General features: G+C 34.3%; 1 protein-coding gene across 4 annotated transcripts in view; it reads left to right on the top strand.

Moving 5' to 3' along the window:
• The first annotated feature begins 8700 nt into the window (after window positions 1-8700).
• The window catches only part of LOC143253691 (uncharacterized), an 87222-nt gene continuing 69001 nt past the window's right edge, over window positions 8701-26921 (top strand). For 3 of the 4 annotated variants that reach the window (XR_013029777.1, XM_076507953.1, XM_076507951.1), the window contains exons 1-2: window positions 8701-8874; window positions 8965-9660. Coding sequence is in view for 3 of the 4 variants with exons in the window: in XM_076507953.1 (XP_076364068.1) it covers window positions 8986-9660 (675 nt within the window). In the remaining variant the exon portion in view is untranslated. Of the gene's footprint in view, window positions 9661-26921 lie in introns of all 4 variants that reach the window. The other variant, XM_076507952.1, reaches the window with a different exon arrangement.

The following is a 26921-nucleotide window of genomic DNA, read 5'->3' as shown; positions in this document are numbered from 1 at the left end:
GGCGAGATTATGCAGTTTAAATATACAATAAATACGAACAATTAAGTCTCACCAAAAAAAGAACCAGATTTATCAAAATTTTGTAATTTATAAAAGTTACATTTAAATATCTTTCAAAGGAGGGCTTACTTTGACAACGTATTTTCTACAGATTGATTAATAAGTGTGTTTGTTTGTTTGTTTTTTTATAGCAAAGCTGCGTCGGGCTATTTGCTGTGACCAGATTCCCAAATGTTAGCGTTGTAAATTTGTAGACTTATCGCTGTCCCAGAGGGAGACTTAACAGATGCAATGAACAAAAAATAGTAGATGGCATTTAATTATAACAAATGCATGTTAATTCATGTGGATTATCATCATTTAAACTATACGTTTTATTAGACTAACCACAACAACCGTGTGGAAGAAAAGACCTTGATGCTTTAATTAATCGGTCTTTTATGCATTAGAAGCAATGCGCTTTTTCTCGTGGTGAGTTAAATATAATTTCAAGTAGTGCTTATAAAAACATCGTGTGTAAGCCTAAAAAGCTTATAATTTCGTAATTTGAAATAATTGCCTCCTTTTCGTCAAAGTTTATACAGACGGGCTCAATTACTTCAGAACACCCTTTGACAAGACAAATTATTCTCCGTATCTGTATTAAACTGTGAAACTTACTTTAAAATATCGCCTTTTACGGCTAATCACTTACACGACGGCTAACTTGACGTTTTCTTTCGTTAAGTAGTTTTCTGAATGAATTGCACTTTACTTGAGTTGCGTTCAGTTGGTCACCTATATTTATACTTTCTTCATTAAGGTCTCAAACTTGCGAAAAACTACGTAATTTGAGGGTCGCGGGTTCGAATCCCCGTCGCACCAAACATGCTCGCCCTTTCAGCTGTGGGAATGTTATAATGTGACTTACAATCTCACTATTCGTTGTTAAAAGAGTATCCCAAGGGTTGGCGGTGGGTGGTGATGACTAGCTGGCTTCCCTCTAGTCTTACACTGCTAAATTAGGGACGGCTAGTGCAGATAGCCCTTGAGTAGCTTTGCGCGAAATTCAAAAAACAAACAAATAAGTGAAAAACCGCGCAAGCGTCGGTAAAATGTTACGTTACAATTTTTACATAAGGTGACGAGAAAATACCGAAGATTCGAGTAATTGGCGTCAACAATACTACAACAACTGATCCAAACACACATGTGACTCTTACCGAGTTACTCGACCAAATTTGTTATAACTAACTTTTAATACCCTTGTTATGAAAACTAAATAATCAGTAAATATTAAATCACAAAATAAATTAAATTATAACGCTTACACTAAACAGTTTTGTCTATCCAACAGTATGTTTAAACCTATGAAAATTAAGAACAGTTACACTTTTTATCCAATATGGTTTAGTTTACCACATAGGTATATGATCAACTAAAAATAATTTGGTTGTCAGAAGGAAGTATACTTATTGGTCTTTTTAATACGGAATTTGTCTACATTTTCCATTCATTCCATGTTTACAGAGTTTTTTGCATAACGCATGATCAAGAAAGTTATTAAGTTGATTTTGTTCCAGCTGCCTTCATTCTTTTGCCATTGTACGGAAATATACCTGCTTTGTCCGTGGAAAACATTATTGTAATGCTAGACAATATGCACATATATTGATCGCTCGTGTCCTCTAGTGGTTGGCCAGGTATTTTTGCATAAATTAAATTTTTGGTGTAAATAAAATTTACTTTTGTATTCTAATTCCTTTTAACTTTCAGTTAGTTACTACTTTACAGGACAAAGAAGGTCCCTAAAAATGAGAAAAAATGAACTGTTTGTGTTGAACACCATGTTTTCCTTCCTTTTTTTTTTTTTTTCGTCTCTTTCTGAGGCGTTTTAAAACAATCCACCTGTATATTTAAATAGGCCTTCTAGTGGCACAACGGAATGTCTACTGAGTTACAATACTATAAACCGGTTTCCAAAACCCATGGTGAGCAGATAGAAAGTTGTGTTGCTTTCTGCTTAACTTCAAACAAATCAAACCAATATTTAAATACATGCTGTATACCTTTTTCATGTACAGTTTTCCTGTTCAGAGAAACTGGAAGTTAAGCTCGTTCGCCCATAGTAACACTGGTTATCACTTAATAATGATTTGTAATATATCAAAGCACCTTAAAACAGCTGTTAAGTAACATTATAAAATGTGTAAGGAGTATAGAGAATATCTGTACAGATTATATGGTAAAACACCCATTACCTTTAATAAATGTTTATAGGAATTACAACTAACGACTAATTAAGAACTGTTCTTGATTTTAGAATGTCTGTAAAGTAAGGTTTTATAAAATGTTTCTGTTAAGTTGTTAAGAAACATCAAGTCATGTGTGGGTGTTTCCGATAAGTGCTATTATTTACAACCTTTTTTCAAATGTTATAAAGAATGGCTCATGATTCAAGGTATGATAGGGGATCGCAGTTTAATCTTTGTTTTGTTTTTATATATGCTTCTTCCATTAAATAGTTATTCTCTATTTTCATATCAAAATGTTATGAACGTGTCACTTAAGGAAAAAACACACACGCACATTATAATACAACATAAAAGATGTTTTAAATTGTCGTGTTCCTGTCGGAAACACAAAACACACATGCATTCTAATACAATATAAAAGGTGTTTTAAATTTTCATGTTGCTCTCAGAAACACAAAACACACACACTGTAAAACAATATAAAAGACGTTTTAAATTGTCATGTTGCTGTCAAAAACACAAAACACACACACTGTAAAACAATATAAAAGATGTTTTAAATTGTCATGTTGCTGTCAGAAACACAAAACACACACTGTAAAACAATATAAAAGATGTTTTAAATTGTCATGTTGCTGTCAGAAGAAATAAAACACACGCACATATACTGTAAAACACATAAAATATCTTTTAAATTGTCGCGCTGCCACCAGAAAAAGTCTGTTTGCCAAAAAAATTTTTTTTTGTATGAATCCCCGTAAGTTTGGAAACTTGTACTAGTAAAGTAGTCTGTTAATGTAATGAGTTTTTTCGTTGTTGTAGTTTTTTATTTTGTAGGAAGGATCTGGTTCCCAGTAGAAGCCTATTGTATAATATCTTAAAATTGTGGTTTAATCTGTAACATAAAATGTGTACTAGTTCACGCACAACGATTGTTTTAGTGGTAATTTATAATTACAAATGTACCCTGCTTATACAGCGGTAAGTCTGTATACAACGCTAGAATCAGTGGTTCGATTCCTCTCGGTAGACACAGCAGGTAGTTCGATATGGCTTTTCTATGAGAAAACAAACAAACAAAAGTTTAGTTTTTTAAAACTTTTCAGAACAGGCAAACCTAAACTGAAAGCAGCACCTCTTCCTGTCATATAACTTACACAGTTCTAGAAGACATTGAAATTGTTTCTCGGTAAGTTTGAGAGCTAATAATGCTAGATTTTTTTAAATTGTGGATGGTATTCTTCTTAATTATATTATATAGTTGTTTGAATTAGCATTTTTATTTCGATTATTTTTACCTCTTGATGAATTTTTTTTTGTTTAATTTAGTTTTAGAGGTATGGACCACAAAATTATTTTTAATCTCATTGTATAATTATGTATTTACTTACTTCGTAGGAGAAAACGACATCATGAGCAGGATCTCAGTTTATGTGTTGTTTGGAATAGATAAAGTAATCTCACTTTATGACTATCAGATACAAAGTGAGTGACTTAAGATTTCTTGTCTCCACTGTACCGAAGCTATTCATTAATTTGTGAGCATGTTTTGGCCAAGTGGTAAATATATTTGGTTATCGGAACTTGAGAGCTGACTTCGAATCTGTGCAATACCACAAAATATTTCCTGTACTTTAAACTTACTGTGAGTGCATTATAAGGGTGACAGTCATTCCATTGACGTGGATTGTAGTTTGTTGCTGAGTAGGTACTTTCCCTCTGGTCAGTTAGTTCAAAACCAGAAATAGCTCTAATAGCTTTACTATAAATACAAAAAAAAAAAAAACACAATAGTTTGTAAATAAAGGTGATATGTACTAAATACAATAATCATTCTGGCAGGTCTACTGTGTGAATATATATCCTGTGAAATGTATTACATATAATAACATTCTGGTATATCTATTATGTAAAATTAAGATAGTGTGAAATGTACTGTACGTAGGTAATCATTCTGATAGGTCTGTTATGTGGAATTAGGATTCTTGTAGGTCTACAATTTGGAAACCATAGCATCATGGTCATCTTGATATAGTTTTATAAAATAACCTTGCATTAGTGGCTGTCTATGCCTACTCGTAATAAACGCTCTCCTATACATGACTTACAGTTTTCGCTCACAATGGAAAATACGAGAGCTTGTGTGATAACTTAAATGTAACATACATTCAACCTAGTATACATTTTTTTTACAACAGACCCGTAGCACCTAGTTGTTAGTGAATACCTCATTTTCCGCGCATACAAACATTTTAAATCTTGAGAAAGTTGATTGTACCACTTTTTTTTACTGGTTGCTTAACAAACATTACAGTGTATAAACGCATGGTAAAAAATCTAGATACGTATTTAAATATATCTATATAGTGCATATATTCATTAATTACTTATATGTTAAAATACCACCTGGAATTAGAACAACAGATCAAGTTATATCAGCCGCCTATCAGTGAAACCATCTATGTTGTTTTACTGGAGACGTGATTGCATAAGTAGTGTATAAATACTTATATAAAGAATACTGAATCATTTGATCAAATTAACGCATCTGTTATCGTGACCTTTATTAGTTGCTTTTCATGTACAACCCACGCACAAAATGTGTATGTTCAGATTGGTGAAATGTATACATTTTAGTTTCCCAAACAAAAATTCTAATCTAACAAGTTTTTACTTGTATGCTTAGCTTTGTGTACTTACGTATGCTAAGCTTTGTGCACTTACGTATGCAAAGCTTTGTGTACTTACGTATGCAAAGTTTTGTGTACTTACGTATGCTAAGCTTTGTGTACTTACGTATGCTAAGCTTTGTGCACTTACGATATCTCTTAGACCATGGATTGGTTCACATTTATCATTCCCAACACTGACAATTAAATCAAATAATATATATATAAATATATATTCTAGCATGTGCTCATTAGTTTCTAAAGTGTATTTTATGTGTATTTAATATTTTCTTGACATTAAATTGACCTCCGTTCACCCAACTCTTACTTATATACCAACAATGATAATAACATAAATTCGTATTTATCACAGCCCGTAGCAGGCAGAGCACAGATAGCCCTTTGCTCAACTTTGCACTTAGCAGCAACTAAAACATAATTTATCAACCTTGGCTTTCTATGTAGCAACTATTGTTTGACAACATTTCCATTTTAATATCCACCAACTGTATTACCAGTTGTTTCTCCACCCAATAGTTCAGCGGTAAGTTTACAGATTTAGGATGCTAAAATTCGAGTTTCGATACCTGTGCTTAACAGTAGCAAAACCAAAACTGTAGACGTTTAAGCTAAGGCAGAAGTTTCATACACATTCACGAACTTTGATGGCCTAGAAGTTATGGTGTTAGGGTTATAGATACTTATCAAGAGACACTAAAGTTATGCTAAACTGTTTATTTGTGTTAACATTGTCGACTTTTGATGTAAGAATAGTGCAACGAAAACCTAGTTAGTTCAAAATACTACTTGGACGAGTAAAATTTTGTGATGTAACACTTTTAGTCCCCCTACTCCCTAGTGACTCACCGAGAGGTCTCAGGGCTCGTGACACTAGATATAGTGTTTTGATACCTGCGGTAGGGATGCCAGATAACCCAGTATGTAATTGTGTGCTTAACAACAAAATAGACGTTTCGAAGGATCCTCTTCATATGAGAATATCATAACCATATATCGAATACGCATCTGATATCTTGAAAAGCCTATATGCTATGGTGAGATGTTCATGTTTTTGTTGAGACTGGCATGGCCAGGTGGTTAGTGCGCTCGACTCGAATCTGAGGGTTGCGGGTTCAAATCCCTATCATATCAAACATGCTCGCCATTTCAGCCGGGGGGGACGTTATAATGGCATGATCAATCCCAGTATTCGTTTGTTTGTTTTGAATTTCGCGCAAAGCTACTCGAGGGCTATCTGCGCTAACCGTCCCTAATTTAGCAGTGTAAGACTAGAGGGAAAGCAGCTAGTCATCACCACCCACCGCCAACTCTTGGGCTACTCTTTTACCAACGAATAGTGGGATTGACCGTAACTTTATAACGCCCCCACAGCTGAAAGGGCGAGCATGTTTGGTGCGACCGGGATTCGTTGGTAAAAGATTAGCCTAAGAGTTGGCGGTGGGTGGCGATGACTAGCTGCCTTCCCTCTAGTCTTACACTTTTAGCTTATTTTCATATGAGATAACGCTTAAGTTGCTTCTATTATTCTTAGACTTATAAATATTAAAAATATAAGTTCTGATAAAGATACTAAAGCAAGTATTGGATAATCCAGGGAGACAGACTACGGTTTTCGTTCATTTGTTTGTTACCAAATTTACAAACATTTGTCAATAACACGCTCGACAATTCAAAGTCTTACGTTGTAAAACGAGTTTAAAAGTTCATTTCTTACTCTCACATATTCACTACTTCCCTGTATCTCTTCGTGCTATCAGCGATAAACAAAGGGAAAAGGTTCATTAAAATGGAGAGAAAGCACTGGGGATGGTGGAACATTAGCGTGATGGTTGATTACTGGTGGTTGTTAAAACGAAGCGCTCAAGACACACAACACTTAAAATAAAGACCACAAAACGTATTTTTGAGACCAAAAGACGTGAATTTCACACATACATGAAACCAAGATGAGGTTGTACATTATTCGTTTGACATCAATGTTCTTTTTTTTATTCAGTTTTTTTGTATTTTTGTTTAAAACACATAATAATAAAAACGTTCAATGCAATAGAAAAAGTAATAATTTGATCTGAATAAAAATTCAATTTTTTCTTTTCGATTTCTAAAAAAAATCCTTACGTCACAAAGAGAATGAATATTATTTTTTAAATCTGCGTGGTTGAATTATGGAAAATCCGATTTTAAAACATTTATCGTGAACTTTAACTTCGCAGGCCTAGGTAGCTGATGTCATTCATATTAGCGTAAAGCTCGTCACAATGGGCTATCTATGTTCTGCCAACCATGGGCATCGAAACCCACTTGCTAGCATTGTCCGTCTGAAAACATAGCGCTGTGCCATTGGGTGGGGGCGTACGTTTTGGACTTATTTGATAAAATTATAAGAGCTCCAAACAAATGTTTTAAATATATACAAAAACTGATAAGTTTTAAAATTGGTTGGTTACAGAAAAACTAACAAACAACAACTTTAAAATTATTTTAAAATTTACGTAGCGAAAGAAAGTGAATTTATGTTAAAATCCCTTACCATAATAACTGTCAGCTTGTAAGATATATCGTATATAAACTTGTGAGGAGTGTACATAAAACACGTTTTCCTTAATTGTTCTAAATTACAAGTAAAGATTTCAAAACTTAAACCCAAGAAACGGAGGAATTAACCAGACAATATAATTAATTCAAACCAAGTCTAAACATTTAGCCCTACTGTACCGGTAGTTTAGACGCTCGGCTTATATTCATTGGGTCGGTGGTTCAAATTACCTTCGCCCTTTTAGTTGTGAGGGCGTTATATTATTAAGTTAACTTTTCCTATTTGTCAGCAAAATAGTAGACCTGGAGTTGGTGGTAGGTGGTGTTGAGCAGTTGTCTTATTCCTAGTCTTCCACTACTAAATTAGGGACGAGGGACGGGTACCTAGACAGGAGATATATACCAGTAGGTAAATTTGCCTGAGAATCACCGACCATGTGGGAGTATATGAGGTTCCCCCTAGCGTCATACGCGTTCTTAGGAAACAAACAAAATAATTCCAGTGGCTTAGCAGTAACCTTTAGGAATTACAACGCTAAAATCTTTGGTTAATCTCCGTGATGAACACAGTGCCAATAGTTTATTGTGCAGCTTTGAGATTCCGAAGAAAAACACTTTATAAAATTATAAAACATCAAGGCCCGGCATGGCCAGGTGGGTTAAGGCCTTCGACTCATAATCCGAGGGTTGCGAGTTCGAATCCTCGTCGCATCAAACATGCTCGACCTTTCAGCCATGAAAGCGTTGTAATGTGACGGTCAATTCCACTATTCTTTGGTAAAAGAGTAGCCCAAGAGTTGTCGGTGGGTGGTGATGATTAGTTGCCTTCTCTCTAGTCTTACACTGCTAAATTAGGGACGGCTAGCGCAGGTAACCCTCGAGTTGCTTTGCGCGAAATTCAAAACAAACCAAAACCTAACAATTCTATAGGTGTGGTAGTGAAGCTGATCTAATATACTGATTTATGAGCAAGGAATTTACTTGACTTCATCACCGTCAACAAATATTTTCAGTTTGGTTCTGATTACTTCTGATCTATATTTGTTACTTTAGCTACTGATATATAAAGATGCAATCAGTTTAGTTATACATTTGAAGTGACACTTTTTATCTGTGGTTTTGTTTCAGCAACAGCTAAGAGATGGCGCTCGTGTAATGATCACGTGGAAGTTTCGCAGCTGCAAACAGCTGTGAAGTATATAACGGACTGAATTATAAGCGAATGTTATGTTTTCTGAAACGCAGAAAGTAGGGCGGAGTTCGACCAGATCGTCATGAGCGATGTGAACCAAAACGTGAAACCAGCATGTGTGCAACAGGGTTGCAACATAAACCTATAATCCTCCTGATATTTCTAAATAACGAAACGATTAGGGTTTTTTAAACCTGGCGGAATTTCTTAATCATAAGACGAGGTACTTTTGTTTGTTATCGAAGAATTTCCACGTAGACCGAATGTTCCGTATGCGGGAATTACACTAATTTTTTTTTTTTTTTTTTGATAGTGTGTAGAGAACTAGAAGATCATGGCGAACACAAGGGTAAATGGTCACGAGGGTGAAGGACAAGGAGATTTTCAGGTTGTGCACTTAGAACCCCGACCTCTTCGGCCTTTCAAGTCAAGCGAAGAATATTTATACGCTATGAAAGAAGATTTGGCTGACTGGTTGAATACGCTCTATAATCTGAAAATAACTGCCGAAAATTTTATAGAAAGTCTCGAAACAGGGGTCGTTCTATGTCGACACGCAAACCAAGTTGTTAGCACGGCCCGGGATTGGCGACACTCCGGCCGAAATGGCCTCAATGTGGTCATCCCCGAGCGTGACGTGGTGTATCGTACTGATGTCCAGCCTGGCACATTTCATGCTCGGGACAATATCTCCAACTTTATAACGTGGTGTAGAAGTCTCTCGATCATGGAGTGCTTGCTGTTCGAGACAGACGACTTGGTGCTAAGGAAGAACGAGAAAAGCTTCGTCCTGTGTCTACTGGAGGTGGCACGACGAGGTTCGAAACTCGGTATGCCCGCTCCGCTTTTGGTCCAGATGGAAAACGAGATCGATGCTGAGCTGGCGAAAGATGATTACGACTCTGACGGCCACGAGGCCGACGACGACTCTGATGTTACCAGCACATCCGGAGTTGGAGAGCCCCGGCCTCAGATTATAACTAACGATCTCCGAAGTCTTCATGAAAGGGTAAGAGTTTTGATAATACAAGGGTGAAACTGTCAAAACTTATTCACAGCTACGTTTGGCTTTATTGTTAATGGCTTACACACAATCGTCAATATTTAATATAGAAGAAGTTAGGAGTTGATCTAAGTAACGATAAAGTTGTGCATCGTTTAATATTGTTTTGTTTGATAATTGGGTTTATACCAAAACAAATAAGTTCAATACAATATTGTAATATATAAAATATATATTTTTTTTAAAAAAAAGCTTGCTGTTAAAACTACATTAGTCATTTTGTCTGGTTAGGACGTTACTCATTCTGTCGTTTACGTTGGTGAGGTTCCACCCGAGAATAAAAAAACAAAGAACAAAATTAGCACTCGTGTAGAAATACTTATTTCTTGGCAGATGTCTTGCTAACAGTGGCTGATCATCTACCTTCACGTGTTGTCTGTCTCCAGACAACTAAGAGATAGGCTTAAACTAATAGAAAAATAAAGGGTTTGTTTTTTGGAATTTCGCACAAAGCTACTCGAGGGCTATCTGTGCTAGCCGTCCCTAATTTAGCAGTGTAAGACTAGAGGGAAGGCAGCTAGTCATCACCACCCACCGAGGGAAGGCACCTAGTCATCACCACCCACCGCCAACTCTTGGGCTACTCTTTTACCAACGAATAGTGGGATTGATCGTAACATTATACGCCCCCACGGCTGGGAGGGCGAGCATATTTAGGGCGACGCGGGCGCGAACCCGCGAATTATGAGTCGCACGCCTTACGCGCTTGGCCATGCCAGGCCATGAAAAAATAAAGGAAAGGTTGAACTGATGACGTGTTTGCTAGTTTAGTGGCCAGTAATTTCCTGACAGTGAAGCCACTTTATTGATAAACGTTAAATATATATATATATATATAAAAGAAACAGTAGAAGATAAAATCATTACACGGGTCTAACCTAAAATGACCTAACCAAATATCACAAAAAATGACATTTTCTAATGATTGTCATAGAACAGCAGAGGTTGCCAATTCAGCGCTACAAAAAAAAAAAAATATTTGCATCACGACTAAGTACTAGTACAAATATGGTCATGATAACAGCCACCTGTATTTCAAAAGGGGCAGCAGTTCACTGAGATTTTCATTCATATTTCTTGTTAAATTTTCAGAATAATACGAGTATGTATTCCACTTAATACAGATATGTAGATACATCAGAAATTCTTCAGATTATTATCTAAAAAATAAACAAAATACGTAGATTTTATAAATTGAATCGCTGTCAAGTTAAAGTGTTTCTTTACTAACACATTATATGTATATATATATATTGCGATGGTGTATTTATAACCAGATTTTATAGATTTAATCTGCTGAATTAAAGTGTTTCTTTACTAATAATACATATATATATATATATATATATTGCGATAGTATATTTATAACCCAATAAAGGTACTTTTCTTCGTGTTTCTTAAACATTTCGGGCTAGAAATTATTGTATTTCCAGCTGCTTGTGTGGAACGACCAGATGAAAATATTCAACATATTACACAGAAGCCAAGCATCACTTCATACGAAACTATCTAACATATCTCGTAGAGAGTAGAGAACAGTCCATATGAAATTATTCAACATGTTAGTTACACAAAATGGTAACAGCAGTCCATACAAATTTATTCAACATATTTACAGAAGATATAGAGCTGTTCTTGTGAAACTATTCTATATGTTACAGAACTGACAGAAAACTCTATGAAAATAATGATAGTTTTATAATCACGATTGTAATTTTATCAAATTATTATACTTTCTAATAATTATTCGTTAGAACAGTCTGAACATAACGTAAGATATACCAAAAATATAATTTTAAACTGCAAATTGAATATCATGACTTTTGGTGAAAACTTGTTCTTCGCGTAAGAATATAAATAAATATATATATGTATATGTATATATATTGATCGTGCTATTTTATATTTAAACGCATATAGTTTATAAAATGTAAAACCAGTCAAGACCACTTCTGCCACTATACTGTTAAGTAAGCTGCCTGGACTATTCACATATGAGGCTACGTACGTAGATTTCTAAACGACTCTGATGGCCGTGCGGGGTGTTTCGATGTCTGCGAGGTTAAAAGTTACTCTGTTAAATCCATTCCACCATAACTTACACCCAACAAGTACATTTAATACAAAAGACACTTTGACACGAATTGGCTAAAAAAATAACAATCCGATTGACACTACTATTGTAAAAGACAATTGATCTAGCAACGCTTTCAAAACCTGTGTATCAGGGACAAGTGTTAATAGTTAATGATACTGCTTCCACGTCCCTACTCAATAGGGCAATAGTGCCGCTACTCTAAGTGTCTGTAAACACACCAAGATATTCACCCACAAAACATTAATACTGTCGTCTGGGATGGATCTTTGAAGGATAACAAATCCATCCGCCGAATTCCTTTCGCTTTGTACATGTGGAGACGTCGCCCTTAATTTGCTATGCCCGGCATGGCCAATTGGTTAGAGCGCTTGACTTGTAATCTGAGGGTCTTGGGTTGGAATCCTCATTATCGAACATGCTCGCCTTTTCGGCCTAGGGGCGTTATAATGTGACGGTCAATCCCACTATTCGTTGGTAAAAGAGTAGCCCAAGAGTTGGCGGTGGGTGGTGATGACTAGCTGCCTTCCCTTTAGCCTTACACTGCTAAATTAGGGACAGTTAGCTCAGATGGCCCTCGCGTAGCTTTGCGCGAAATTCAAAAACAAACAAATAATTTCCTATCAAAATTTGAATTTTGCGTAATTTAATGTAACTTAAGACACTTTCCACGCACGCACAACACGTTAATCTTTTAGTTATATAGATATACAATCACTTCATAAAATCGAGCTGCGTCAATGAAAAGAAAAAGTCATATACAAACTTTTAAAACATAGCTCAACTGTTGAAATATGTTTGTCAAAATTTGATAATAAATGTTTTATTATTGTTGTTAAAGCCAATGACCAGTCTAGTTCACGGAATATAAAGAGTAGTTCCTATCGACCCATATTGCTTTATGGCAGTTGAAGATAAACTTCATGTATAAGGCTTGTCCATTTTAACAAACTGACCATCGTTAGTGGCCCGGCATGGCCAGTGGGTTAAGGCGTTCGACTCGTAATTTGAGGGTCGCGGGTTCGAAATCCGGTCGAACCAAACATGCTCGCCCTTTCAGCCGTGGGGGCATTATAATGTGACGGTCAATCCCATTATTCGTTGGTAAAAGAGTAGCCCAAAACTTGGCGGTGGGTGATGATGATTAGCTGCCTTCCATCTAGTCTTATATTGAAAAATTAGGGACGTCTAGTGCAGATAGCCCTCGTGTAGCTTTGCGCGAAATTCAAAACATTCTAGGCATATAAACATACATCATTATTTTGTATTCCTAAAGCACTTGTCCACAATCAGTGTTCAGTAAATACCGCCAGATTGCAACGTGAATCACACTGCTGCTCCTCTTCACGTCGTTTATCTCATAACGTAATAAAAAACGAACAACCGCGATGTAAATTTCATGAAATAGGTTATTTATTCAACCGATATTGGCAACCATTATTCCAGTTACTATGATGTTGCAAACACAAATAATAAGTGAAAATTACGTGTCAATTAATTAATAGTTTTAACTTCCTGTCATAAGTTTTCAGTAGAATATGTGAACCACTTTATGAAGATGCCTTCTACGATAAAATTTCATATACATATATAAATATACTAGTTTTTTTATAACCTAGAAACAAGCTGAAAAAATGATTAAAAATAATAATATAAAGATTCCAGGGTGCAGGTTATAATATGGGATATATCTTATACCCTGGGATCTTTTTAATTAGTATAGCGTTTTTTGTTTATTATATTGACTAATATAATTAGTAACAGGTTTGAAGCTGCTGTTTTTAACGAAGTCCTTCCTTTTGATTTTGTTTACTTAACTTTATCACTATTAATTTTCTCTAATATATATCAAAGGTATTGTTTAATTTCGTAATCTGCGTGCACCTTATTAGTTAATATGTATCCATTCACGTAGGCTGTTGTAATACACAACGTATATACGTGTCATAGAAATCTATATCTTGTACAACATATTTGATAGATAGGCCTAATAATAAAAATATCAAAGCTTGTTGTTAGATACTGTCAGATACGTGTGTCGAAAACACCTCGTGTTACAGTTAAAGTCCACGAATCTAGGCTATTGACATTTGCGATGTTCAAGGTTCATTGTTTACGTACACCGCACAATAAAACAGTTTTTGCTATCGATTAATTTTTTTCTCTTTTTTTTAATCCATTGTTTATAGTTTCTTTGTTTCTTAAGTTATAACGAATCATTGTCGTGAACCCTTTAGAAGTTATTGGCTTTCTAACTGTCCCAAAACCAATCGTATGCACTTATATATATAATATTCTTGAAACCGGTGAAAAAAAAAATCCATATTCAGTCGTTTAGACATAGTTTTAATAACAAGATAATCGTTAGAGAAATAATTGTGTTTTTTAATATTTATTATTAAAAATCAAATTTGAAAACTTATGTCCAGTTCGATGCAGTGCATTACAATTTTCAAACCTCTATCTTATGAGCCTTATACATAAATTTAAAAATACAAAATATTAGTTCGCAATAATTATATAATGCAACAATAAAGATACTTATGCCCCTTAAAACTTTTTCGTGAAATAAATCTACGCACAGGTTAGGAATTTTTTCTTTAAAAAATGTTTTGTTTCCTATCGGTTGTCTCCCATTTTATACGACTTTATTCCCACCTATTCTATGATTGGCCGCTCGGGAATATTTTATTAGCCAAGAAGTTTTACACTAAGTAGGCTGATCCTTATAGCCACCCTATCATTTTCTACACGACATCAAATATTACCGTATTTATCTAATTATCCTATTCTTGCTTAGTTGCATTTGTTTAAATATACCTTCAGTCCAAGAACTGAACTTAGCATTCAATATCACTTAAATAGATCACTTGTAATGATTAAAAGAGGTCACTAACTCATACTATTAACTGAAAAGTTGTTGTCACTTAGATGTATGTAACTCGTAATGAGTAAAGAAGATCACTAAGTCATACTATTAACTGAAAAGTTGTTGTCACTTAGATGTAGGTAACTCGTAATGAGTAAAGAAGATCACTAACTCATACTATTAACTGAAAAGTTGTTGTCACTTACATGTAGGTAACTTGTAATGATTAAAAGAGATCACTAACTCACACTATTAACTGAAAAGTTGTTGTCACTTACATTTAGGTAACTTGTAATGATTAAAAGAGGTCACTAACTCATACTATTAACTGAAAAGTTGTTGTCACTTAAATGTAGGTCACTTGTAATGATTAAAAGAGGTCACTAACTCATACTATTAACTGAAAAGTTGTTGTCACTTAAATGTAGGTTGATTAAAGAGGTCACTAACTCATACTATTAGCTGAAAAGTTGTTGTCACTTACATGTACGTCGCTTGTAATGATTAAAGAAGATCACTAACTCATACAACTAAAAAGTTGTTGTTACTTAGATGTAGGTCACTTGTAATGATCAAAGATCACTAACTCGTACAACTAACTGAAAAGTTGTTGGCACTTCAATGTAGGTCACTTGTAATGATTAAAGGAAATGATTCGAGAAGATTAAGATTGAATATTAAGGGTTTATAAATTTATTTTTAAAAATTATACAGTCACTCCATGTTTTCAGAATGCGCTTTATCATTATTACCGCCTTGGTAATATATATACGAGTGTGATGAACTATCATAAGTGTGGCATAGTATGTAAGTGTGCTCTAAATTCACGTTTTTCTATAAGTTTTTCAATATTATTTCATAATTTAATCATGTATTAACTTTATATCAAACACGTATAGACTCGATAATTGCGAATAAGTCAATATTCAACACTATATAATAAGTTAAATTTGAATTTTCACAGTTCACATTCTCGCTAAAAAGATCACGTGATCTACCCTCAAGGCATTTTTTTTTCAGATACAAGAACTGAATATCCAAACACGTACATCAAGCATGTTTTATGACCTGACATTATAACTATATTTTATTCGATTTAATAGCGTCGAATTTGTAAAACGCAGCGACTCCGCGACAGAAAAGAAATGTTAGATGTTAAAGCAATTGTATTTCAAATCATTCGGTGGCCAACAAAATATATTCTTTCTCAAGGTTATAGAATTCTCCCTCAAGGTTATATAATTTCCCCTATGCGATCTAAATGTTGAAGATTAGACAATTAAACTAAAATATTCTTGACATGAAAAAGTGAAAAGATATTATATTTATGGTTTGTGTGTAGTTCACGCGAGTTTCGAGAGATCTGGACAAAGTTTTTTTTTTACTTTTTTATTAACTGAACCATCTAACTTAATCGTGTGGGAAGTCGTTTTGTGAATATCCATATGTAACACTGAATACACTACTTCGTCCATTTGGTATTTATTCCATGCGTTTAATAGGCTCTCAATTACACAGTTAGTAATAGACAAACATTTAACAAAACTGGATGCCTGTGTTTCTGTTTAGTTCATATGTTTTATTCAACTTCAAGACATATTTTGTTCAGAGTAATATTAAAGTAGCCTGGAATGTTTGGAGAATTACAGATAATCAGACATCGTAACTGAATGAGCCTTTAAATTCAGTAAACGCAGAGAACAAATTTCAAGTTTGAACTGAAAATATATTTTATTACAAGGTGCACCGCCATCGTTTGTACGAAGCATTTATTGGTTGTTTTGGAAATAAGCGCGAAGCTACACAGTGGGTTTTCTCTGCCCTGTCCATCACGGGTATCGAAACCTGATTTCTAGTGAAATCCGCAGACATACCACTGTGTTACTGGCGGAGTCATTGTACGGAGCATTAAATAACATTCAATATGAATACATTTTTGTAACCAAATAATCAACGTATTGATAACGTTAATTGCAAAACCGCTGATTCCAAACTGAGAACCTACTAATAATATTAAAACATGGTGCATCATACAGCGAAGAATCGTTTGTAATAACAGACAATTTCCTAATTATTCCAAGTTTAAGATTTGGTTAATTTATTCTACATATTATGTAGATAAGTAATACAAATTATTGATTTGATAAGCCTTTCAATTATATTCGTATGGTGAGTGTTCATTAAAAAAAAATATATACCTTTAGAGTTTATACCGCCAAGTTGAGTAATATACGTAAATAAAACGTTTGTGGATCATGTATTACAGTCAGATATTTAGAAGACAGCCATGCTGAAGTGTGCAATTAATTTATCAGTTAACGAGGCGTTCTGTCCCCTGGGACCGTGGTAAGTCTACGGACTTACAACGCTAAAATCAGTGGTTCGATTCCCCTCGGTGGACAAAGCAGATCGCCCGATGTGGCTTTGCTGTAAGAAAAACACAAACGCACAAGAGGCTTAATGTCAATATTAAAGTTCATCATCTTAGGTAGAAAGATAAGCAAGAAAGATAAGAACTTAAGTACATTTTCGTACGATAAAAATAACTGAGTGGCTTTTCGCAAGCGTTTATAATAGACACAGTTAATTGACTTGTGTTATAATCTACAAAATACACCATTCTCAAGCATAGGCCATCTGTTAAAAGTCATAAAGTGCACTAAACCATTAATTAAAATCAGAAAAAGCATAATGCAATATTTAAATTTAGAGAGTGCATTAAACCACCAGTTAAACATCATTATTTTAAAGTCGGAAAGTGATTAAACCATCAGTTAAAAGTCAGAGATAACCGTAACTCATCAATTAAGTGTCAGCGAGGGAATCTGACCATCTGTTAAAATTCGAGATTGCACTCGATCGTTTCAGTCACAATTTCTGTTATACACAAATGTTATAAGTGCTACCACGGTTGTTGCCTACACTTTGTAGAATGTTATTTTGTAAAACGTTTATTTTTAGATAAACAACTTTTTTAAAAATATATTTTTGATTTTCTCAGAGAGGAGATAAATATATAGAATTAGTTTATGTCTGGACATATTGGGTTAGAGTTATAATTAAACCATTCAACGTATCCTCTGTTCTACATTAATAAAGCCCCCGTTCTCCACACCTAAATGTATTATTACTTGCAGATGCTAATTTAAGCATAAATACGTAATGACGTATGAAATTCGCTTCCATAAACTTTATGTGTAAGGAATGTCGCAAAGTGTTTGTAGCCTTCTCTGAACTAGCGATTATTTAAAGACAGCTACAACTCAGGTTTTACTGGAGGCGATTGTTTTGTTCTCAACCAAGTTTACTCATTAAAATATTTCGATGCTCACTTAATGTCAGAATATTCATTAAGCTACTCACGACTTATGCATTAATGTTTTTCACGTACAATTAAACGTCTGTATTTATTAAGAATTTTCGGTCTTAGCACACACAAAAACATACATTCAGTAGTTTGCCAGTTAGGCACCAATACGTTCTAAACAATTATCACTAATGACCATATATTTACAAACTTCCCTTTCTAAATTTACCAAGTTATGCCTCAGCACCTGCCACATATTTAAGAACAATGTCCATTAATAACACACGTACCTTTCTAAGTTTTCCACTTATACCTCAACACTTGCCGGATATTTACAAACAATGCCCATTAATAACACACGTACCTTTCTAAGTTTTCCACTTATACCTCAACACTTGCCAGTTATTTACAATGTTTAATTAGTCCTAACACACGCATTCCTAATCTAATATCAACACTTAATAGCTATATGACAAAGCTTGCCAACTAAAGGCAAGTAAACAAAAAATTATCTGTTACAAATAATTCTGAACTATTAACAGCTATTACTGCTATTGACTTGAAGCTACGAGCACTTAGATTATCGCTGATGGTAGAAACAGCCCGTAAACACTTATCACCGCTTACAACATGCATGTATTAAAACGATGTACTTGGCACTGCTGTTGTATTCTGTGACACTTATCTGCCATTGACTAACAGTAACATCCAATACTTAATCTCTGTCAACTAATATTCATACTCAACCTATTGTCAAACAACAGTTACACATCAACACTTTCCCATCGTCAACTGACAATGAAAGGCCAACACTTATTCATCATCAACTAATATTCACACTCCAACACTTATTAGCCGTCAACTAACAGTCACAATTCAACACTTACCCAGCGTCGACTAATACTCACATTCCAACACTTACCCACAGTCAACTGAGAATCACAATCGGGCACTTATCCACTATCAACTAACAGTCACACACAGACATTTATCTGCTGTCACTCAACTGTTACACTTCAAACCCGCTATTAAGTAACAAACACCAAGGAAATACCAACAATTTCGAACTATATCGTTACGACGAACTATATCTCCAACATGTTTCTCACATCTTGAACCATTTCTAGATATAACACGAATTCCGACATTTACCAATTTTTATAGAGTTCAGTATATCACACAAACTAATGCCAACCAGTGCACAGCAACATTCAACATTTAAGGATAAAAAGAGAAGGGGATACAAAGCTTTGTACCGACACATACACACATGAAATAATAGTTGTATCGTGGTCAAGAATACAGTTATAAATTGATTTATATGAATACAATAGTTCGACTTATCAAACAGTCTTGACATTTCACACAGCTTCTACTATTATACCATAAAACTTAATGTCGTATATGTAAATTATATAAAGAGTGTTCCAAGAAAAGCTTTGATGTCACAGTTGTTACGCGGACCTGAAAGAGCACTTCCACCAGCATCGAACTACGACAAAGAATGTAGTTCTAATACTCGTGCGCATTTTTTAAAAATAAAAGATCTATATTTGAAAGCAGTAATTAATACAGAGTTTAAAAACATTTCTAGAATAATTACTATGTTTCAGCATACTCGCCGAACTGTGTATCCAAGATTTTCTGATTTGTTTCCTGTTATCGCAAAAAAAAAAAAAGAATGAACAATTACGCAACAAATTTTCTGACCGTAGGTGTACTATAAGAGTGACAGTCAAATCCAGCTGTTCGATTAGAGTAGCCCAAGTTTGGTGGTGGATACTGTTGACTAGCTCGACTCTATATAAGTTCAAAATTGGGACAGCTAACACAGATAGCCCTTATGTAGCCTTGCGCTAATATCCGAAAACAAACAAAACTAATTCACTGCACGTCTATTCAAAAGAAATAAAACCATATCTCGTCGTGTACTGTGTGCTGTGCTGTCATTGTTTATGCTGATACAGTGAGTTGAAAACATAAAATCCCTAACTTACGAGAGTTTGTAGTTAAATAAAAGTAAAGCTCTGATGCATAAGGGGTTGAAATTTTCTTAAACAATAATATTTGTAATAGTGTCGTGAGAACCTTATGTTTGTATAAACAGTGGTAACCTTCCAAGTATTGGCTTGTTTATACTACACAAAGAATTTAATGTACCACAGTGTACCTGTACATATCACGTTTCGTAACTGCCTTGATCTTCTATTATAGACGTTCACGTATGAGTCCACATATTGTGTCACATCGAATGAACCTATGGTTTTGTTTTTTTTATCGATGTAAAGAGAAAAAAGGGTTAAACCATTTATCTTAAAAATCCCAACTACATACGTGGGATTAATTACAATATTTATATATATATATATATATATATTTATGTGACTCCTAACCTATTAGAGGCTCTACATCCAACAAAATTATGGACTCGTAAGCAGCTTGATGCATAAATAGTTTAAACAATAAATTTAGAAATCCAATCGTTTCCATATGGACTACGTCGGTAAATTCCAGATTACGATTTATGAAATAGTTATATATTATATGTTTGTTTGAGAACAAAGACAAATTGGACCATCTCCTGTATCCGCCGATGGGAATCGAATTCAAGGTCTTAACGTTGTAATTTTGAAAATTACCGCCGACCTACCAGGGAAAATAATATAATAAATATTTAAACAGTTTCCGTGTTAATAGTAGCCGCGAGTAGATCGATTTTGTAGTTTGCGAATGAACCGTGGAAAAGGATGATGCAGAAATACAGAGTATAATTACTAAATGTCGCGTATTATAAAGTATTGTTAATTCTCTCCAGATTAAAACAAGAATCACCTGGCAATCTTCTTAGAATATTTAGAAACTAGGATGATGCGGTATTTTTTCTTATTGACGAATGCTACTTTCCTATAAAAGAAGTCCAATTCCAGTATTTTTACCTACAAATGCTGCCTTTCTGTAAAAGAAGTCCAATTACAGTATTTTTTTATCTATAAATGCTATCTTCCTGTAAAAGAAGTCCAACTCCAGTATTTTTATCTACGAATGCTACTTTTCTATAAAAGAAGTCCAACTCCAGTATTTTTATCTACGAATGCTACTTCTCTATAAAAGAAGTCCAACTCCAGTATTTTTATCTACGAATGCTACTTCTCTATAAAAGAAGTCCAACTCCAGTATTTTTATCTACGAATGCTACTTCTCTATAAAAGAAGTCCAACAGTATTTTATCTACGAATGCTACTTTTCTATAAAAGAAGTCCAACTCCAGTATTTTATCTACGAATGCTACTTTCTATAAAAAAAGTCCAACTCCAGTATTTTATCTACGAATGCTACTTCTCTATAAAAAAAGTCCAACTCCAGTATTTTTATCTACGAATGCTACTTCTCTATAAAAAAAGTCCAACTCCAGTATTTTTATCTACGAATGCTACTTCTCTATAAAAAGAGTCCAACTCCAGTATTTTTATCTACGAATGCTACTTTTCTATAAAAAGAGTCCAACTCCAGTATTTTTATCTACGAATGCTACTTTTCTATAAAAAGAGTCCAACTCCAGTATTTTTATCTACGAATGCTACTTCTCTATAAAAGAAGTCCAACTTCAGTATTTTTATCTACGAATGTCTATAAAAGAAGTACAACTCCAGTAACAGTATTGTATTATATTGCACAAAACCACTAGTTCCACAACTTAATATATGACCCAAATATTACGTGACCTGGCAGTTATGAACTTCTATGTCCTATAGTCCTTACTGTACTCGTACAGTTTCATTTCCTATGGAATTCCAGTAACTATCAATACTCACGATGCCGAGAAATCTACTTGAAGTCAAAACGTATTCTAAAGACGGATATTTAAACTTTTATCAAAATAAAGTACAGAACAACGTTTCGACTTTCTTAGGTGCAAACAGATTTTATTAACCTGAAGATGACTTAAGAAGGTTAAAACGTTGTTCTGTACTTTATTTTAATTAAAGTTTTAATACCCATTCCAGACGTTCTGATTTGACATCAGTAGTCAGCACTCTGAGTGGCCTTGTCTGATTGGTAGTCAAATAGTGCATAAGCAGGATGACGTGTAATCCTGGTCGAATACTCTTGAATTCAATAGTTCTTTACTCACCACATTCAGTTGTAACATCTATTTCTAGAGGGATTTCCATGATAGCAACCCTCAAATGTTAGAGATAATCTGGTTATATGTTTTCAATGCTTTTGGTATAGTCATGGAAATCAAGCTAGCTAAAGACTGTTTTTCGTGAAAGTAGATGCTTGTGTTTATTGATGGTTCTTAATGCAACTTAGTTACTTTATACTTAGAAGTGCACGAGAGAATTGTTAAGGAGAATTCTCTGAATCCTACCTTGTTTATCTAATTAAAAACAAATTCCAAACTAATCTTCGAACAGTTTCTTACTAGAAGTCCTTTCATCTATGAACGTTTAGATGTAACATGTCTACAAACAAGGGAGACATGAGATTTTTATTTGGTTTCTTAGATGTTCCGGGTATTAAAACTAACTGTAATTACACTTAGTTTGTAATGTGTGTGTCGTTTAAAAAGGCAGTTTTGTTTTATTAGTCTATATGTAATCTGCTATTAGTAGTTCCAGTACATTTCGTAAGCATCTGAATCTAGAGCAAAGCTAGTGAAAATGTGTTATTTTGAACCGCGTATCCGCACACATAATACAGAGTAATAATTGTGAACAATATATTTTCATATATAATACATACTACGTTATTTTGAACCATATATCTCAATACATAATATATAGTACGTTACTGTGAACCATATACCTCCATATATAATACAAAGTACGTTATTGTGAACCATGTATCTCCATATATAATACAAAGTACGTTATTGTGAACCATGTATCTCCATATATAATACATAGTACATTATTATGAAGCATATATCTACATACATAATATATAGTACGTTATTGTGAACCATATATCTCGACGCATAATGCAAAGTCCGTTATTCTAAACCATACAAGTTAAGTCATGATACAAAGTATGGTATTCTGAATCACTTTCAAGAGACTACTCAACAGTGCTATTCAGTTAAATAAAATAATTTAGTAATTACATGAGTAATTGAATAGTAACCGACAAAACAAAATAAAGCTATTTTTAGACTACCACGACTTTATGATACCGTGGCTAAAGCCATCGTATTGTTAGTTGTTTTTTTCTAAATATAAAAAAGTTAACGCATTTTCCTTGTCATCGGTATTTAAAAATAAGGATTTAAATAACCTGTCGGGGATAAAATTAGAACTGCATTACTTGTGAGGCTACAATTACCTTATCAAGTCGAATCTAACTGGAAAATTTCTTATCATTCTCTAAGCATTTTACACTTATGATTTACTATCGCGGTTACGGCTTCTTGATCTTCACCACATGGTTACTTGTATAAGCGAACTCTCAAACCGAACGTCCTTTTATATTTTCTTGTTACGTGCAATGTGTGTTTGTTTTTATACTCTATAGATCACTGGTTTAACATCGACCTTTCTTTTCACACGGCCCCTCCCTCGAAAATTACAGGTTCATGGAATGTGGTGCTTTTTAAGGTTTCTTCTTCACTGTAGAGGTGTCACGGCTGAGGCTTCGTTCGGTCATGGGCTAGCAAACAACCAATTCACTTGCTAAAATGAGGGAGGGGGCTACACCTCCGAATAAAGCACGCGGAAATAGAGTTATTAACGTAACGTTTGTTTCGAAATAGTTGAGTAGCACGAAGACTTTGTATCGTATACAAACTGAAGCACGAAGACTGTGTATCATATACAAACTGAAGCACGAAGACTGTGTATCGTATACAGTGTGTAGCACGAAGACTGTGTATCATATACAAACTGAAGCACGAAGACTGTATATCGTATACAAACTGAAGCACGAAAACTGTGTATCGTATACAGTGTGTAGCACGAAGACTGTGTATCGTATACAAACTGAAGCACGAAAACTGTGTATCATATACAAACTGAAGCACGAAGACTGTGTATCATATACAAACTGAAGCACGAAGACTGTGTATCATATACAAACTGAAGCACGAAGACTGTGTATCGTATACAAACTGAAGCACGAAGACTTTGTATCGTATACAAACTGAAGCACGAAGACTGTGTATCGTATACAAACTGAAGCACGAAAACTGTGTATCGTATACAGTGTGTAGCACGAAGACTGCGTGTCATATACAAACTGAAGCACGAAGATTGTGTATCGTATACAATGAGTAACGAGTCACAAAGTTCTTAAACTTGACTCTTATGAAACTATTCTCCACCTTTTTTCTTCTACTAATCACATACTAAATCATGATGTTTTGCATCATATTTGTCCATGCAGTAGCTCTAGCACGGGCTATTTTAGCTCAGGGGATGTTCTAGATCGAATAACTGTATATAACTTCTTCGTTTATTTACAAATTACTGTATATATCCATACGTAGCTGATTAGAAATATTTATTCTTTATATAGGATACGTTTTCCATATTCTGAAAATATTTATTATTGAAATTACTGTGTAACAATAATTCATAACACACAGACTTTGTGGCCTATAAGTTAAACCCATTTACTTCATGGCTTGTACGTTAAGACTACTGACGTCATGGCCTATAGGCTAAGCCCAATGATTTCACAGCCTATAGTTTAAGCCCACTAATTTCACAGCCTATAGGTTAAGCCCACTGATTTCATAACCTACAGGTTATACACACGGGTTCTACTTTTTCTAGTTTTGTTGTTACTAAGGCGATTTTCTTAAGGGGCTTCATATAGGAGCTACTTTAAATTAATAGCGACATTTATGGCCAGAATAATGCAGATTACGTTCATACAGTTCTGTGTACAAGTGTTAGAACAAGAGAATGTCTTATCATTCTTTCCATTTTATGTGGCTAATTCTTCCACGCTATTACAGAATGTAAATTTTATCACTATTGTAATGCTTCATTGATCCCTGTTGACAGTTAAATGAACCAGGGTGTGAATACTTATCATTCTTAATAATTGCTATACACTTGTGACAAATACATGTCATAAGGGTTCTGCTTGAATAAATACACTGATCAAATTTAGTGTCTGAAATAACTTTGATTATACCATATGCAGTGTCTTAACTTGTAACATATTTACTGCTAACATTTATCTTAATACTTATATTTCATGCATATAACATATATTGTCAAATGTGTATTGCGCAAGTCCTTTCTGTTCTTTAATTGTATAGAATATTCTTAAGAACAAGGATCAACAATATCTGGTTTACGAAAACACTGGCGTGTTTTCGAACATTGTTGAGCATTCGAGAATCTCACATGACTGATATAAAAGCTAGCCGAGAGATAATAGTGGAATATTATTTGGTTAGCTACAGTCAATATACTATAAACCTCGGAAGAGATATTTGTGGTTAACGCTTATTAATCGAAAATCTACAAAATTTCACCAAGAAGTTTTATAGATTTCGAACATTATGAATCGTTTAACTTCGGAGACTTAACTTCGAGCATTTTTATTTCTACGAGAGCATTAAATATCTATCTTCCTCTGTGAAAATTAAGCTTATAAACCACGTTCGGCTACACACGATTAGAACTGGCATTCCCGTCATATTAAGTGTATCTGTGAATCAACATAGAGTTAATTCGCTTGTTCTGAACCGTCGATAAAATTTTCAGTTCCAGATCAGATAGAAGACTGAACATTGTTGTGAATTTATAAACTTTTTGTATATAAATAATTATTTGTAATAACCGTTATTATAAATTGTATTATTATTATTGTTTGTATATTAAAATGTATTTGTGTTGAGAAAGAAAATTTTGCGTATCAGTCTTGTTGGCAAATATAAATTTGATACATATCGAAATTCAATTGACTTCTAAATGAAAATTAAAATTTCCGGATATTTGAAATATTAATACCTAGTGTACGTAACATAATAAATCGTTGAGTAGTCCGGGATAAATTATAATACGTAACAAACTATACAGAAAAAAGCTAGCATATGGTATCGGTATATGCTAGAATAAATCACTTTAATAGCACTCCACAAATAAACCTTGATAAAAGTAATGTTTAACACTGTATATTAAGTTTTGTTGTTGTGTCACGGCCCAAAATAGCGTAGAGAATTTTCAGTAGAACAGGAAGTTCGTATAAAAAATTTAAGTGATGCTGGTTGGACTCTAACAAATTGCTGCAGATTTGAAATTCTCCCTAAACACTTTTACGAACAACTTAACTCGTGAGACTAAGATAGATAAATTTGAAAAAAGGAAAGGAAAAAGCAAAACATCTAAACTCAATGATACTAATGTTAAGTATCTTGGTTTATGCAGCCTTTAGAACAGAAGGAAGACTGCCACTGATCTCAAGCATGACATAAACGACCATGTATAAAATGACATAAAAGTGTCCAGGTCTACAGTATCAAGAAGACTGAATGAGAATGGAATACATAGGGGTATAGCAGTTTAAAAACTTTCACGTTTATATCTAAATACTTTCAAGAGACTAAAATTTACTAAAAAAAGTATAAAAGTTGGACTGTTGATGATTGGAAAAAGGTACTGGGGACGGATGAGTCCAAGTTAAGTTTGAAATAATTGGTTCAAAGAGTAGGTTGTACGTCTGGCAGGAGAATGGCGAAAGATACTTCAATGCACAACACCTACTACGGATCATTGGAGAGGCAGTGTGATGGTTTGGGGGTGTTTTTCTGCTAAGGCGACAGGACTTATTTGCAAAATAGATGGAATAATGAATCAACGCAAGTACCATCAGCTAATGGTTTGTTATGGTATAACCAGTCGTTTGTGTATTATTGGAGAAGGATTCTACTACTAAGAAGATAAGGACCCCAAACCCTCATCCAACCTCTACAGAAATTACTT

The sequence above is a fragment of the Tachypleus tridentatus genome, chromosome 6 (genome assembly GCF_004210375.1).
Source record: "Tachypleus tridentatus isolate NWPU-2018 chromosome 6, ASM421037v1, whole genome shotgun sequence".
In the NCBI taxonomy this organism is placed as follows: Eukaryota; Metazoa; Arthropoda; class Merostomata; order Xiphosura; family Limulidae; genus Tachypleus; species Tachypleus tridentatus.
The sequence above is the reverse complement of the archived record's forward strand: the minus strand, read 5'-3'. Positions and strand labels throughout refer to the sequence as shown.